At 35.9% G+C, this 18472-nt stretch overlaps 1 protein-coding gene across 1 annotated transcript in view; it reads left to right on the forward strand.

Annotated features, from left to right (window-relative positions):
- Positions 1 to 18472, forward strand: part of THSD7A (thrombospondin type 1 domain containing 7A) — a 264728-nt gene that overhangs the window by 75207 nt on the left and 171049 nt on the right. The window contains exon 4 of the mRNA XM_021538341.2: positions 1100 to 1612. Coding sequence (XP_021394016.2) covers positions 1450 to 1612 — 163 coding nt within the window. The 5' untranslated portion in view covers positions 1100 to 1449. The remainder of the gene's footprint in view (positions 1 to 1099; positions 1613 to 18472) is intronic.

The raw sequence follows: 18472 nt of genomic DNA on the forward strand, positions 1-18472 counted from the left end.
TTCAACATTGCTAATTTGCTCTGATGTCAGAATATTTAAACAGGCAAGGACTTGGGAATTATTTGATCACAACTGATTTTAATCTAATGCATGTGAAAAGGCTGAGTCTGGGAAGGTTGTGCAAAATGACAGGCGTCCCAAGAGAGGTTGACTGAAGGTTTCTTCTTTAAACAACAATAGCTCCATCATTTTTAAACTCTGGGTCCTTTGCTCTTACTGTGTATTTTTGTTTGCATTTTTAATGAAACTTTCTGAATATGATATTGGTTTTCTTGAAAATTCCTCATTTGCTTCCCAGTTTATAGGTGTCAGAAGCCCAATCTTTAGGCTTGTTATAGTGCCTGTTCACTGCTTAGTGGGTGGGAGAGATAAAGATCCCGATGTAAAAAGCTTTGTCTCTCTACGTTTTTGTACCATCTTGACAGCCTAATGTATCCTTCATACTTTCACATGTAAAATGATTGATAACTTGATCTTCAAATTATTTTAAATTACACAGTTGACGTTTATGCATGCATATATGTGTACATACTTGCTGGATAAGAAAGGATGTTATCATGTGTTATATATTATGTGCACACTTCATCTACCACAGAGGTGATGGGCTTACACATACATACACATTATCATACACATATAGTCATCTTTCCTCAGAGCAGATAGCTATATGCCATTACCTGAAATAGATTGGATACATATATACAAGACAAGGTAGTGTTTTTAATTTTTGTTCTACATTTTCTTCAATTTCCCTTCATGTGGTCTTAATTGTTTGTTCAATGCATGTGTAATCACTTATTTTTGTTTACAAAATGGTTAATGCAGCGTACATAGTATTACCAGGACAAATGTCTGATGCTCTCTTAATTGTTATATGTTGTTCTGTTTATATCTGTTCTGGTTGAACGACTTGTGTTTCTGAAGCATGTCTGATGATGATTTCTTCTTTTCTTCTTAGTATGTGTCATTTGGGGTATTCCAGGGAGAGACGTGTCTGGGAAGCCAGCCTTTTGCAGTCACTCTCTGCACTGAGATTACAGCGCCGGGCTATTTGTGTTTCTCCTCATCCCTGTTTCTCTCTGTCTCTCACTCTCTCCAGCTGGTGTAAATGACTGCTACCGCCTCCCAGAGCAAGATAACCTGCTCAGTCAGCTGGAGCCCCCTGCGGACAGCTGTCTCGCTTTTAGCTGATGGAAAACTGCTATAAGCGCTGAATGGAAGAGCGCGGAGCCGCGGCCAGCCCAGCGCGGGGAGCCGCTGCCGCAGCAGCGAGAGCGAGCGAGGACTCTATTGTTCCCTGGTGTTAAACAGTTTTTCCTTCCCAACTGCCATGCACAGCGGCGGGAGAGAGGCTCCCGCTCCCTTTCTCCCCGTGAAGAAATCGTGAAGAGGGGAGGATCGTTTGAGGAAGGCTCGGCGGCGGTGCCGCGGGTTTTGGGCTGCCGGAGGATGGGGCTGAGCCGGGGCAGCGCTTCTGCCGGCCGCGGTCCGGCGCTTTCTGCCGCGCCCGCTCGCTGCCGGGGAGCCCTCGTGCTTCTGCTGCTGCTGGCGATCCGGGACGCTCGTGCACAAAGTGAATTTCAAACTCCCTCAGTCTATTTGTGGAAGACGGGTAAGTCAGGGGGCTGTGGTAACACAGCAGCAGCGTGCTGAGTTTTTGTTGTAAGTAATGACCTTTTTGTGTGCTTTGTGTACGTGGAGGGAGAAAGTTAATCTAAATAACTAATGTTTACTGGCAGGATTATAGGGGGAAAATAGGTCATTTTACAGGATTCCGCCATCCAGGCAAATATCACAATTGAAAAACTCCACATTTGTGAGAGTGTGGCAGTGTTACTGGGATCTTTTATATATTGTCTGTGTCTTCTGAGGTTTTTAGTTTTGTTTATCAGCACTGTGTTGTACAGAGCTGATAAAGGTCAGAGCACTAGTGCCTGTCTGCAATGAGAAGAAACAATTATTGCAATTGGAGTTAGCATCGTTAGAAGTGCTCTAAACATATATAATTTTCACAAAGAAAGATGTGATTCAGCACAGCTAATCTTTGTGTCCTGTGCTGACATGTAATATATTCAGTGTGGTAATTGATGGGGAGTTGGGTTTGTTAAATTTAGGCTTATTCCACGGTATATAGGACACGTGAAAGCTAATGATGGATTAGGTGAAATAATCCAAGTGATGCCAGATCTCATAACCAAAGAGCCAAAGGCAAATAGGCTATGTGGATTCAGCACCACAGTAGATGGATAATTTCCCCTACTTTGATCCTAATGAGTTACGTGTCTGTTTTAAAGATTGCATAGTCATAACAGTGTTTCTACCTTAACTCTGCATTAAAAATCAGTGGGGAATTTTCCTGTGTCTATTAATATATTACATTAATTCAGGACTTAAGCAGTGATGAATATGTGCATTTTAGTTGTCTTGATACAGTTGTAGCTCCTATGTAAGTAGAATCCAACTCTCATTTAGGAAATTTAAAAATTTCTGACTGGGAAATATTTCACATTAGCTTTGGCAGTTAGCTTCCTTTCCTGTATGTTGCCAGGAAAAAAACAATTCAAAAAGTAGTAGATTTGTTTTAAAAGTGATTTTTCATTAAAGGATAATGCAATAATAAGAAATTGCCAATTAAAAATTTGTCTGAAAAATAACTTTGAGAAGAGAGTCTCTTTCCTAGATGGAGGGACACTGCTTTCTGCCACAGAAGCAGATCAATTTACAATTACAGTGATATCCTGAATTTTTTAAGAGGCTCCATCTATCCAGCAGCTCAGAGAGGAGATTAAAAGGAAATTCATTTAAACAAGAAGACAAGCTTTCCAATAACACTAGAAAGAGAAGTCTGAAGAAGGGAAAATCCTTTGCAACTTTCACTTCTGACTGCAAGATGGGTTACACAATGACAGTGACCTTTTTTCCTTTCAAACCATTGACAAATTAAAAACAATTTACAGTTCCATTACAAATCTGTAAATGTTCAACACACACTTAAGAAGAGATGATATATGTGCACAGGTTTATGCAAAGGCATAATAATAATATAACATTTTCATAAAGCATTTCATATTTACCCTAAGTTTCTAGATGTCAGTAGAATAAACTTCAGCATTTTATGTCTCTGTTTAACAGTGTAATGGATGGTTTTTATAAATGTTAAAGTAGTAACATAGTTTGAGGATAATAATAATTCTAGTGAACTACTACTTAAGAACATGTGCAATCAGTTGCTATGGGCTTCACTTACTTTGCACATAGTACACGTGCTCTGACACCAAGATGAAGGAAACTGTGTTGGCTTTTGTCTTCTCCCCCTTTATCCCTTCCTGGCAAAGACAGCCCTTAAGAAACTTTTGTGTAGGACAGGTATGATCCAATTACTTTGCCTGATGAAGAGCTAGTTCTTCTCTTCATCTTTTCTTTTGTGACATCTCTTGTCTATTTTGCCTACAATAAGAAATATTGCAGCCACAATCAGTGATGAGAAGGAAACATGATGAAAAACAAGTAATGAAAAACAAGAGTGGCTCTTTTCAGATGATGAAAGACAAGATGCAGTGAATAGGACACTGTATCTGTGTTTGGCTCAAAATTAATTTTTTACATTCTTTTTCTTAGCTGTGTATTAAATTATTTTGTTTTCCCCCCTCCAGTCATGGGAGGATCTAGAAAGTGAACTGGAAGAAGTGCTGGTCAGTGGTCTGAAGTGACTTGTAGTATGGGATGTACAGAGTTCAGCTAAAGTATCAGAGAGAAAAGCAAAACTGAACAGTAGTGAGCTCATGCACTTCAGATGATATTTTCCATCTTCTTCTGTGAATGAGAGGTCAAGGGAATGTGTGGCTGAGACTTTGTCAAGGCAATCAGCTTGATTATATGCCTTTTGGGACCTCTTAGGTCCATTTTTGAGAACCATGCTATTGAATTTAGTCTGTCATCAGCTTTTCTAAGTGCTGTTCATGACTTCCATCTGTCTTGCTTTTATTTCTAAAGGTTTTTCAAATAACGTCTTGGTGGATGCTATTCTGCGTCTTCTATACTGCTTTACTGCATTATGTTTTCTTAAGGATGCCCTTGACAATAATCTGCAATGATTTTGAGGTTTGAGATGAGGCATGCTTTGTTTTATAGAATAATAGTTTCCTTTTTTGTGTGTGTGTTTTTTTGGGTTTTTTTGGGTTTTTTTTTTTTTTTTTGTTGTTTATGGGGTTTGAAGGGAGTGTTTTGTTGGAAAGAAGGGAGTAGTGTTCTAATTCAAATTTCAAGTGTTTCAATCCATGAAATGCTCTCAGAGGACCCGATTTCCTGTTTACTGCTATCCTCCTGTCTACTAACATAAAAATCTGTGTTTATTGCAATACTCGGTTTAACCATTTGGGGGTTTAGTTATCTTTGATTCAACATATACAATATTGTGAGTAATCTACTTTGAACAGGCAAGTTGAGCTAAAAGTTATCTCCAGAGGTCCCTTCTAATCTCCTGTGATATAGGCACCATCACTGAGTCATTTTTACTTCTCCAGCTGAAACTGCTTTGAAGCTTTGGCTTTTGTTACTTTTTTTGATCTCTTGAGGGAATGGGTGTTTGGTGTTCTGCTGTGTTTAATAGACCTTCAGAGTTTTGAATGCCACTTAAATGAGCATAGTTGATTATAGGTACAAGTGATTAAACTAGGTTTCTCACCAAACATTCTCATTCCACTATGTGCAGACTGGTGTATGAATTTTATTCAGTTACAAATACACAGCTGGTTCATTTTTTGTGGTCACTGGGAAAGTCATCTTGGTTTTTTAACATAAACTAAAAAAAAAGTGATGAAACATCAAGATCCCCAGAGCTGAGTCATGATGTGTATCTGCTTGATGATCTGACCTCCACAGCAGCAGCTTTTAGCCACTCATGGAAGAGAAGGTGTGAAACTGGGGATTGGTGATTATATTGGTGTGGACCTGACACAGACTGCCAAATGTTGAACTATTTATGTTGAAAAGATGTTTAATGACACGTTTTGTTCATTAATAATTTCCTTTCTCTTATTTAACTGATTCCATTTGCAATGACCAGTTGTTTGCTTCAGGTTCTGCACTGCTGCATTGAACTTCTGTGAATTTCTCAATAAAGACATTTTTATTCTACCTTAACTTTTACAATTTGCTTTAGAATTTTGCTGGATATTATTGAATTTGATCTGAAGGGGAGTTCTCAAGAATGGAGCTCTTCTCAGTGTTGCCACACAATAAAACAAGAGGCAATGGGCAGAAACTGATGCACAGGGAGTTCCATCTGAATACAAAGAGGAATTTCTTTACTGTGCAGGTGACCATACACTGGAACAGACTGTCCAGAGGGGCTGTGAAGCTTACCTCACTGGAGATATTTAAGAACTATCTGGATGCAATCCTGTCCTGTGTGCTCTGGGATGACCATGGTTAGGTGGGGAGGTTGGACCAGATGACCCACTCTGGTTCCTTCCAGCCTCCCCCATTCTGTGATTTTCATACTTAAAGGCACTTTATAATCTTGTGATACTGCCCACCATGGGCTAAGTTGTTGTTGTATCTGTAAATTTTGCAGTGAGAAATGTGATTCCTAAATGAAGACACCCATGAAGTTTTCACTTTTTTCCCTATACGTGAAGATGCATATTTTTCTTAGTCTGTCATGTCATCATGCAGGACATATATTTACCATTCCTTTACACAACTGACTTGCCCCATCAGAAGTCTCTTTTACTTCTTTCTACCCTCTCCTTCATATGTTTTTGTTAAATGAATTCACATGCTGATCTGTGATGTGCTGTCTGTGTTGGTTGTAATGCCTGCCTACAGTTACTAATATATATATATATGTATGTCTGTAATATACATAATATATATAATATATATTATATGTTGGTTAATTATTGGAGAATTCACAAAATCAGCAAAGTTTGATGACATTAAAATTGGATTTTCCAACAGCTTGAAGTAGTGCACATTACACCTTTGAGGTGGAAGATGCAGCATTGGTTAATATCTCGGCAACAAAAGAAATTATAAGAAAAAACAATCCAGGAGGCAATGCCTTTTCCATTGCTGTCTGTTTTAAAGACTTGATCAGATCTCAGGTAGTATAGATAAAAGATAACTTTACAGAATTATTTGAGATATCTGCAAATGTTGATACCAAGACTTAGTCTTTGGTATAACAATTGCAGTTGGACATTTGCCCTTCTTTTTAACAAGGGTAGAACTTGAAATAGCCTTTCTGTGGATAACAGGGCTGTTTTAAAATTAAAGTGGAAAAAGGCAAAAGGCATTGTTTCCTGAAGAGAGCAATGGAGTATCTATATTTTCCTGCTTATGTTGTGTCTCCTAGATGAGAATTGGTCCTTAGATGATAACTTGCTCAACCTTTGATGTAGTCAAGAATCAGAGGAAAGGCAATAATATGTGTGTAGGCAACATACACATATCATAGGTACTTTTGGGGTAGTGGAGGCCTGGAGTGAAGCTAGGGGGGCAGGCAGTTTCTGCTGGGGCCAGAGAGGTGTTGCAAACTCTGCAGGCAAGATCTTTCTGATCAGGCAACAGAGTCTGTATGTGATTTATCCTTGTTCCATTGCCTTGGCAGGAGGGCTACGCAAAGGCCTCCTAGTTCCAGAGCCTATAAATGAATGTTCCCTGTTTCAAGGTGTTACTTTGAGATCTTGTAACCAAATCACACTTCATGCTTGATACGAACTTGGGTCTCAATACTCTTCTGATTTTCAACCTCTTGGTTTCCTACTTACCCCCAAAAAACAACAACTACAACATCTGTACCACTGTATCCCTGCCAGGTTTTACATTCTAAGGGCCATATCTAGTTTAAAAATAGTTTGGTTCCACAAGTGGAATTTTCAACAGTTCTGAAATTCCTCTTCTAACATTTTTGGTGCCTAAAACCCATAAAATCACTGAATAAAATGTCTATTTTATTTTCCCTCTGTATGACCCTAGGACTGTCCTATTTTCACTGCACTGAGTGTTCCCATCTCATATTAATGCCTGAGGAGGACAGAAGTCCTTCCTAGGACTGGCAATCCAGGAGGCATTTCAAAATGTACCTAAATACACACTGACAGGAATTATCAGAAGGGAAGAGGGAGAGAGAAAAATTACCTAACCAAACGTCTGATTAAAGCACTTGCCTTTCAAGGGCTGTGTCATCTCGTCTGTTGGAACTGTTCCATTACATAGGTGAAACCCACCCCCCCCCCCCGCCCCACTCCATTTGTTCTAGTTATTTATTATTTATTTTTTTAAAATTTTGGGGGTGGGGTTTGTTTGTTTTTAAAACCTGGGTAAAGACTTGCAGTAATTGCACCTGGAGACTGAAGACCAAGAAGCCTTTGTCAGTAGCTAGGGAACTCCTGATTTTAAAGACATTATGAAGGAATGATCTGAAGAGGAGGACTAGATGCTAGGGAAAATGCTAAATGAGAAAAAGGTGTTTTATCTTGAGGCCTAACTGTCAGGAAGGGAATTCACATATGATGATGAAAGAGGGCAGTGAGGACCTCTTCAAGGGAAAATAGAACCCTAGTTATGGCATGGTGAACTTCAGCTGGTGCCTGCATATCCATGAGGAAAGAGGTCTGTCAAGATGTTTAAACTATCATTGATTGTAAAAGGTGTTTTTGTGGATTCATCTTTTTGATTCTCTGGCCTTCAGTTACAGAAGAAGATAAAAGGAATATTAAGAAAAACTGTATTTCATCACCTTTTCAAAGAATAAAAATTATTCAAGCAAAATGTGCTAAAGAAATATTACTGCTAAATATACATGATCCTCCAGGTTGGAATCTGATTAAGTGTTGGTTACACATACACTGCATAAATTCATATTAATTAGAATTTATCACTTTTATTACATTCTGTTATGTGCATCTAAGCAACCACACTCTTTGCTGTCATCTCCCAGTTAAATCTGATTTTATGTAGTCAAATGGGGCTTTTCTATCTGGGTCTTGAATAGGGACATATTCATGTTCATCACTGTTGCTCTTTTCCCTCATTTATAAAATATCCTTTCAGTTATTTTATTCAAAAGAAATTTTGCAAATCAAGTGTTAAGTCTTTGATTAATGCAAAAGACTTGTAGTACAGCCTGGCAACAGAATATTTGGCAGAGATGCAGAAAATGGTTTCTTTAAGAAAATTATTTATAAATGTTGTTTAGTATTCAGTTCTTATTTAACAAAATCAAAGTAAATATTTAAATGTTTGGATAAAAATATTGTACTGTGAAATTCTTTTTCTTATACATCTACTTTGTCATATTTGAAGTAGGAAAATAGAAAAGTATGGCTGATACTATAAGCCTCTAGTTAAGATAAACAAGTACTATATGCTAGGGTAATTGTTGATTTCACTTGGATGATTACATTTTGAAGCTGTCAGAAAAGTTGAAAATGGTTGCTGGTAATGTACTGGTAGCAGAGAATGTCTGGATTGTTTTTAGCAAGTGCCCTGAAGTGCTTATGCTAACTGGATCAGCTCAATCCCGCAGCTCATAGAGATGCTGGAATAGAAGGATGCCTCAAAAGCTGTGGGTTTTATTCTGCAGGCTGGGATCCAGTGTTGAATTAATTCAGGTTTTTTAATACCTTATAGACAAGGGTTTAACTTTACAGTTCCCTATTTCACTTGTTGTCATTTTTTATCCTGCATATCCACTGAGTTCTTCAGATAACAGAAGTGTGTATCTTTTAACACAATAACTCCAGATTTAATAGACCACCCAATTCCCATAATAGAAAGTATAGTGTTATCAAAGATAAGTAAGAATCAATATTTTGAGTTAAAATTTTCTATGGTATAAATTAAATTATATGTTAAACTTTGTATTGTGAGTAAGTAATTTCTGGGGTAAAGGAAAAGACATATGTTTATCCTGTTTATTGAAGTTTACATCCTGGTTTCACATCTTTTCTTCTTTTTCTTCTATTCTCCTGTGGTCTCTTCAAAAGCAAGTCCTCTCTTTGGAACAGGGCAGAAAGACACTTTTTCTGGATGCATGTCTAGAAAAACCTGGTTTTCTTTCATAGACTAGGGAAACTGGAAAAAGTGGTGGGTTCCTTAGGTGGGTAGAGATATGTTAAAATTCTCCGTAACAGAAGCTTAAGATCTGGTGGGTTTGTGTAGCACATCGGAGATGGCAATGGGCTGACAGAGCCCACAGTGGGAGGCAGCCATAGCATTGGTTTGGGTTCTATTTATTAATTCTTCTTTCTTCGTATGTCTGTTTCTCTCTAGTAAGGCAGAAAAAAAATATATGGAGTTATGAAAGTAATGGAACAATTAGAAGAGAGAACCATATAGAGAAATCCTAAAAATTCATATTATTGGGTAAAAGATTTCCTAAATAATCACAATTAAAATAACTGTGCTATGTAGATATTAAAGCTTAGTCAAATGAAAGTTAATGCAAGCACTTTTGTTACTGCTAGCACAAATTATTCTCCCCTAGGAAATCCCATTGCTTACCATTTTCATAAAGGTGCTGTACAATGTTAAACTTATCAGTGTCTGGGATTTCAAACAAAATTCAGCAGCCATTTATTGTAGCAATCAGCACGTTCTCAGCATTAATTAGCGCTGCGATTTTTGGTGCTGCTGACATTGCTCAAAGTCATCAGTAGACCACAGTAGCTGGAGGCTTTTAAATGGCTTTCTGCACTTTGTGAGCATTGCCAAGGCTGTTTTGGCGATTTCATATCTGTGGAATAAGGAAAGAAAATCTGGTGTGTTTGCATGCATTCAGGGGAGGAGTGCCATGAGATGCCGGGCCTTAGCTGAGTGCTTCAAGTGGAGGTTTCTTGTGTGATCCCTTGTGAATGATGTTGCTAAAAAGCAAGCTTTCCAATATTCAAATACCAGAAAGAGATTTCCATAAATACTTGAAGTAGGAAAGAGACCATTCCTCACAGTGTGTATTATATAAAGTGGTTTGAGGGTATTAATTGGAAAGGGTTTCTGATGTAGTAGACAAACATTTTAAGATTAATGACATACGCTAATCCAATGAGAAATTTCTTAATGAGAAATGTTATTACTTTCTACCTCCTGTATTATGCAAAATGAAATGCTTTATTGGTGAACAATAGTATAACTCTCTCCTTATGTGTGCTGGGGAATAGCTTTTTTACCACCAAGCCATTAGAGAAATAGAGAACGGAACAGAGAGAGATTGATAATGACTTGTGTTTGTACAATGCCTAGCACAATTGAATTATCTTCATTTGCTGATGTTCCTATGTTCCACAGCTTTATACAAAACAACATAATTATGACTTGTTAAAGATGCTATTTACGAAGATCCAAGGATAATAAATTAACATTCTAAAGGAGCATCCAAATAATGTCAAGTGCCAAAAGTAGTTCAAATAGCTGATATCAAGATGCCATACTAGAGAATAATGGAGGGGAGAATTGTTTTAATGAGAAAATAACATTATAAAAAACCTTGGAAAGTTGATTCTCTGTGTGATAGTTCCAAAATGCATTTTTGGTAGAAGAGGATTGTTTGTTAAAGTTACTTAGCATTTCTGCATTCACAGATATAGCAGTTGTGCCTACTTCTTGCAAGTAGCAAAACTCTTGTTTTGAATTTTGTATTAATGTTCTTGATTATCCTAAAAGTTCACTTGTGTTGTGTAAAATTTTGCTTGTTTTGTAGTGTTCTATTGGTGGTTTAATTAAATATAGGTTGTGAGGAATTTTTTGCTCGATTTAAGTTTCCCGTGGTTTTCAGTCAAAATAGTTCCTGAAGTAGAGGAAGAGGGTGGAGCAAGAAGAGAAAAAACATTAATGTAGTCATAAGATTGCTACATCTTGCTACAGGGATGCTTTTTTTTTTTTGCTTTTGCTTATTTTCAAAAGCTGCACTAGTAAAGAGGCTGGGTATTAAATCCAGTCTCAGCTCTGCACATCGTTTGCACTGGTGACACTGGGAATCTGCTTGTCTGTAAATTGCCATTTACATGAATATAGTCTTCTGTAGCTCTGTGCAAAAACAAAACAGGAGAAACTTTGGGTCTTGAGGTTTTTGATACAGCTATTAGACAGTACCCAAGGTACCAGTGCATTTGCACACTCATTGTACGTGGCATATACAAGCAAAAATTGATGTAGTGGAGAAGACCAGGACACTTGAGAGAAAGGAAGAAAGAAGTTAACATGAATGGAGGATTTAAACATGAAAAGCATGGGGTAAGCAACCAGCATTTTTAGGTTTTATTTTTAGTTTTTTTTTCTGTTAAAATCAAGTATTTAAAATAGATAGTGAGATTGAAAAACTCAGGGGTCTGAGTGAAGGGGCAAATATGTGTATGAACAGATAAGGACTTTTTAAACTAACATGTATTTTCTAATGAATCAGTCTGAAAGCTATTTTCATACCATATATAGCTTTTATGTGCCTGTTTGCATATGTGGTATGTATGTGATGGTCTAAAGGCACTGTTGAACAATGCTCTATGGGTCCAATAGAACTACTTAAAAAATAATAGATTTTCTAAGTCATCTTCTTCCTGAGCAGTGGCACAGCTTGAATTAGTGAATTAGTGATCATATCTAATAAGAGGTATATTTACTCTATACAACTAATTCCTTTTTAGAAGTTCCACCTTCATGGTTGCTGAGCTTGCTATTTTTAAGGGGTATACTTTGAAGGCTGTCATTGAAATTACTTTTTTTTTTTGCTTGTTTATTTGTTTGTTTTTGTAATCCTAAATGGAGTTCACTGTCAGCATCACTTTTTAGATAGCAGCATTGGAAAGACTGACTTGTTCCTGTAAGATGTGCTTGGTGCCATGCTGGAGATAATGAAAGGAAGAGGAGGAAAAGTGATAAAGTGACAGAGCATGCAAGGACGATTTGTGGTCTTTAACTTGACATGAATGAATGTTCATGGCTCTCCATATTTCAGCTTGATATATGGATGTCAACACCTTAGGAGTACTTTGGGTACCTGAACCATAAAGTCAGGAAATTCAGGTTATTTTCTGTGCTGTACTTCACATCTTTGTAGGGAGCTGCAGGAGAATGTTACTGTCTGTGCTGAGCCCTCTGAAACTTCACAAAGTGCATTTCATGACAGATTTGTATAGGTGATTTGTATATTTACTAGTGATAAGCACTTTATTTCTTCCCCTCTGTGTTAAATATACTTTAAAAGCTTTATGAAGGAAATCCAGCTGATGAGTACATTACTGATTATAACAGTCTTGATTCTTTTGTCACAGTACAGATTTGAGCTATTCTACCACGTATACTGCCAATTACATGTGATGAAAGTAAATTTAAAATTGTGAGCTTTTGTAAAACTATAGTACAACTTGTTTTTTGAGGTAGTATCACTTTTTTGCCTTTTTCTTAACTCTGCAAGAAGTTCATTTTATTGCTCTGAGGATGTCATGTAGTGAATGCCTTCTCTTGAAATCATTGAATTTTCTAGATTGCATGCCTCATAGTTTCTTCTGAAGAGTATACTGCTTAGTTTCTCTCTTAACAGGAAAGTAACAGTCTTTAAGGGTCAGGGTTCACAGCAGCCAAAATTGGGTAGTAAAGATTTTACTTTTTGGATGCAGAAGTAGGTATTTCAAATAGGTGTATTTTGCTGAAGCCTTACATATAAAAGGAAATTGATGATTAGAAATGGAGTGACAATTCAGTGAACTAAACATTACTGCCATGCATGCAGAAAAAAGTCTCTTTAAATAACAATCTGTTGCTTACATAATGTCTTCAGCACTCTAATTTAAGAAATAGGTTTTCTCATATAGATAAGAGTACTATTTTGAGACTAGAAAGAGACAAGCCAGTGAACCTGTGTCTCAGAGGAAATGACATGTTACTGTTCACATATAGATGGTATTATTTGGTATAAGCCATTTAAGAAAGATGGTAGATAATTTGCTAATAAAGTAATTTAGGTATCTTTTATAAAAGTATGTGTATGTGCCTTGTGAACTTGCAGCTTTAGTTAATTAAAAGCCCTCTTCAGTATATAAGCCCATGTATTTCTAAGTATGTTGTTTCTCAGGCAGTATAACACACTACAACCCAGAAACTTATTATTATTATTTATTATTCTATGTATTGAATACATTCTGTATATAATCCCAGGAGAGTGATAAGTAGCAAAACTAGAGGCAGGTGTTTATTAATAAAATATAGGTATAGGGAGAAGGTGAGAGGAAGAAAAGGTACAATTTAATTAAGGAGAAAATGTTAAAAGGAAGAATAAATAATTAATTTTCCATCTTGTCATGCCTATATTAATTGCTAATGAAATTCTGTGTTGCAGTTTCACTCCCCTTTAGGACAGACATTCATCACATTTTATGCAAACATTACCAAAGAGAGTTATTTTGGAAAGAAAAGACAAAATATATTAAGAAGCCATAAAAAACATGCTCTGCTTTCTGTATAATGAATCAGATAATACAATGCCTTTTTGTTAACTTTTTTTATTCATTGAGAGTATGAAAAAAAGAAACAAGCTACTATTAGCTAAGGCTTATTAAATCTTCAGAATGTGATTAAAGTAGTTTAATCTAGTCAAGCATATCTGAAAAAAAACCAATCAAACCACCCCAAATATACAAATTGGAGTGTAGACCATGAAAGATTTCATGTCAAATTAAAAAAAAAATAGATACATATTTTGTGTTCTATCACTTCACCTGTGTCTGGAGCTGAGGCACAGAGTTCATATACTTTGCAGCAATTGGTTATAAAGGAGGAGTCTACTTGAAGTGCAGCTTTTGGTTTTGAATTTTTAAAGTAAAGATGAAGAAGGCTCCCTGAAGAGAGAAATTCATTTAAAAAGCCAAAGACTTTTTGGAGAATATGTTCTGTTCAGGGTGGTTTTCTGTTCCCCACTTTGTATGTCTCAGAGCACACTGGAGCTTCTAATGAAAAAATAATACAGTTCATTAATGTGGAAAAACTTCTGAAAGTAGCTACAGTCTCACAGCATTCTGGGAATTAGTTTGAACATAATTGGTTGGATGTCAATACTAAAAAGCACTCTAATGAAAAAGAAAATGCTCAAGCTATGATAGTTTGCTGCTTCTGATGAAAAATTTAATGAGGCTGAATAATTAACCTCTTCTCTCTTCTTTCTTCCCAAACTGCCATGTCTTTCCCAATTTCTGCTTTACATTTATTCTAAATATTTTAAACCATAGAGATTCTATTGCTGTAATGGAAAGATTACACTATTGTCTGTATGTCACACTATAGCTAGTTTGCTTTTTTTTTTTTTTTAAATCCTTTTTACCTTCATGGCTAGATTACTCAAGTAGAGTGTTTGTCAGTTGTCATGCCCCTCGGCTATGACTTAGCTGAACTGTGCTTCATGAAGTCTAGTCTTTCTTGATAAATCCACTGACTAGGGCTGCCAAAGCAGCACAGGATCTGCCATTTACATAATGGTTACTCTATTTGGTTTAATGTGACTTCCAACCTCAGGCTGAGAATTACTTCCTTCTGAAATGTGATCATTGCCCAGATACATATACTTTCCCCTCACTGAGTTCACTCCTAATCACTTATTAAATAAAGTTATGGAACACATGGAAGTTTGTGCATAAAGAACCTATTAATAAAAAATGTGCAATGTAACAACCAAGAAGAATAAAACAATGCACACAAACAGAAAAGACAAAAAACTACAATGTGGACATTTTCCTCTGATACCTGACTTGCCATTAGTTTGATATGATATGCATTATTTTCTTAAATATATTGAACTCTATGTGAAGTACAGATAGATGAAAAATGGAACATTTAGACTAGTTCTTTAAAACACAGGTTTTTGTATAACACAGAGGCTTTACTAATTTTTCAGATTGTTTTTCCTTTTATTTTTGATACATATGGTAATTTTTAGGTCCTCATCCCAGTTTCTCACATGGCTTGTATTAGCACTTCTATATCCTACCCTTTTGTTTCAGTCAGTGGGCTAATAGGTGCTGTATCAGAGGTTTGATGCTGTGACCTGGGTCTGTTCCAGCTGCCTGTTCAATAACTGCTCAGTATTCTGGAGAAGAAACATCTTGTTACTGCCATAGGCATCTACCTGCATCAAGAAATAGTGGTTCATCTTTTTTGTCAGGTTGTGTTAATGTACTTCCAAAGAGAAAGATGAATCATGAAGATGGTTTTATTCACCTCATGCTGTCAACATCTAAAAATTTTTATCAAAGATGAATTGAAATTAGAAGACAAAGCTTGAACCAACTGGGTGCTTTTGTTAATGATATTCTAGATCTGCATAAGTTATAAGTCCTGAATATCAGGCACATCACGATGGCAATGCAAAACTGGATTTTAATATTCAGCTGCTCTCTGTAGAGACATTTGGTGCTTCAGAAGGCTGCTGTTCTCTGGAGCCTGCAGCCTCAAAGATAACCTGGAATGCCAGATAAGGAAATTGATAAAGCTGTCAGGGGTTTGCTGTGCTCCACTTCCCAGGCTATGAGCACCTTGTCACATGTGATACTCATGATATCATCCAGTATGTGACATTGAGAAATCACATTTTCCTCACTTCCTAAAAAAGTGAGAAACTTTTAGTGTAAGCATAATAAACAAAATATGACAAATATCTATATCATCTCTAAACAGCAATTTTTGCTTTTTACCTAATTCCATTTCATTAAACAGCTGTATGGATTTTTTTCTTTTCGTTGCAGTAAAGAGAGATAAATTTGAATCTTTCTAGGAGGAAGTTTTGTTCATCTAACTGTTGTAATAACAGTGTGCATCTGTTTGATTTTTCCATTGGGAAGATAAAATTTCTTGGTTCAACCTAATATGCATTTATCTCCTGTGAATTTAATGTCATGTCTGAAGGTAACAGCAAGTGCTCATCATTTTTATTGGATAGTAAAGGAGAAATTCTTGAGATATTCCTAGATGTTTTCTTTTTGTATTTTAATTTATATTTTTAATAAAAATTAATCTTCTTTAATATCTATTCTGTAGTATCACTTTCTTAGTGCAGCTCAATACACTGAGACTTCCTTTGTTGCATCCATTAAATTTGAATATATGTCACAATGATGGGGATTTCCCCATCACAGAGGCATGCTTAAACTTTCTTCTGTCTTGTTGGAATAACACCTAACTTTTCAAAAGCTTGTACACTTGACTTCTATTTTTTTATCCAATTTCATTTAAAGGAGTATGTCTTAGTTGCTATTGCTGACACAGTATCGATTCAAACAAAATGCCCAGTACCAATTTTCTTGTGTTTAAACAACCATGTTAAAATCTACTTAAAAAAAAAAGCTATGAGGTGTGTCTTGATCTTATTTCCTTTTCAGAAGATACTTGGCAATTAGGTAGATTAGCCTATGTGCCTTAGTTAAGGAATTACACCTAATCCTTGGATCAGAAAGAGTTGGAAGCAGAAGATGAAATTGACTTATGTGACAGTTTTTCCAATTGGTTTACAGTATTTTTTAGAAAAGGTTACTCCCTTATCCTTCAGAAATATGTGTGCCTATTAGCATCTATTCTGAGCATAATGTCAGTGTAGCTTTATCAAGCAGACCTGATAGGAGAACAAATATACGAGTTTTAGATAAGATATGAATAAGATATTCTAGCATCCTTTAATTTTTCAGTTGTAATGAAGGACATATTTTTTGCATGATGGGGAAGTTTAATGTAGATTTTTGATAATTATTATATTTACTGTACATTTGTAGTTAATGTTTCCAGATCTTATTTATTCTGATTTATGTACACAGCCCATTTGTGTCCTTTTTGCTTCTACCAAGAAAAATATTCTATAGAATTGAAGTAATGAAAAATGCTACTTACTCATGTCATTCTTACCACCTCTGAGGGTCTTTGGATTTGTAGGAAAAAAAAATAAATCAAATTTCAATGCAGTGTAGATGAAAAGGAGTTTGCTCCTTGAATTAACAAAGAAGTCTCTGTGAATTAAATTTTTCAACTATAATACCCATAATTTTTAAATCTGGTGAATGAGTACTCGTGGCTTGGCTGTTGGCCATGATTTTGTGTCTAAATAAGCTTTTCACAGCCATTCTGTTTCCAAAGCAGAGAATGCTATGTGTGTTTAAAAATAACTGGTTTCAAGAAGAGTTTCAAAAGAGAACAAGTTGTTTAAAAACCTTCACAATGGAAAAGCTTTCAAATTGAAATTTAATTCATGGTAGCCATTTATGTGTCAGGCAGTTCAGGATGATTCCAAGCTCCTGCTTTTATCTGCATTGATAATAATGCATCAATCTGCAGTGCTGGTAAAGATACAGAAATTGATCCCAGCAGCACAGAAGTAACGCCCATTTTGATGTTAAGGGTCGTGCTTGTGCAATACCTTTTGATGAATTAGTAATTAAGTCATTATTTTTTCACAATTTTGGTTAGTCTTTGTTTTTCTGAAGTATTAAGATTTTACTTTTCCAATTTAGTATTTTTACATAGCTTTTCAGTACAATTTGGAAAGGTAAACAGTCTTTCAACTGCAGGGATGTAACAAATGTATGAACATTCTTCTAGCTCTAAGACTGCCTGCAGTTCCAAGATAATTTTGTAGTTTGTTTACAAACAGAAAATTGGATAAGGTATTTTGAAATGCAATATTTATGCTCAGCCTAGTGCAATTAAGAGTTTCTTTGCATATTATTAGACTATTTTATTATTAGTAATGTGCTTGTAAGAACATATTTCACAATATAATCTGGTGCTTCTGTGTTTTCAGAATATTCCTAAATACTCTGGTGATTCTAAGTAACCTCTTGGAAATGACTCTGTCATTGTAGTGATGCTACAGAATGACTTAATGTAGTTTTCTTCAGACCGATCTTTGCTGCTATTTCTCAGCGTCAGAATTTCTGACATCCTGACAGATTATTGTAACTCAGCAGATGGTCTTAGACTTGATCTTTAATCAGTGAACGCAGACTGAAAGTTTGGCGTTTATCTGCTTCATTCTTAGCTATGGACTAATAGTGGGGCAGATGGATTCACCCTGTTCAGTGGAGTTGTCATAAAGAGTGTTCTTTGGAACAGTAAATGTTGTTGTGAAATGCAGCTAGTGCTACTGACATTTTGGATTGTTGTACTTGACTTTTGATGTCTTTAAAATCATCATTTGTGAAAAAGACAATTTTATTCCACTTTTTACAAAAGCCCTTTACAGTTTTCAAAGGGAGGTCAACTAACCTTGTTTAAGGTTATATCTGTATTTTGCAATAAATGTATTAAATAAGGAAATTCTTTCATGTGTGTTTTAAACTTAATTACATATTATGTAATATTTTTTATTGCTTATATTAACATTTTTCTGAACATTTGAAACAAACTGTCCAAAAGTATATTTTTAAAGAGTTTACATTGCTACAAAGGTATAATAAAAAAATTATTTGTTTATATATGCCAGGTTCCTAACTGCAAGAGATTT

Source organism: Lonchura striata, chromosome 1 (genome assembly GCF_046129695.1).
Source record: "Lonchura striata isolate bLonStr1 chromosome 1, bLonStr1.mat, whole genome shotgun sequence".
In the NCBI taxonomy this organism is placed as follows: domain Eukaryota; kingdom Metazoa; phylum Chordata; class Aves; order Passeriformes; family Estrildidae; genus Lonchura; species Lonchura striata.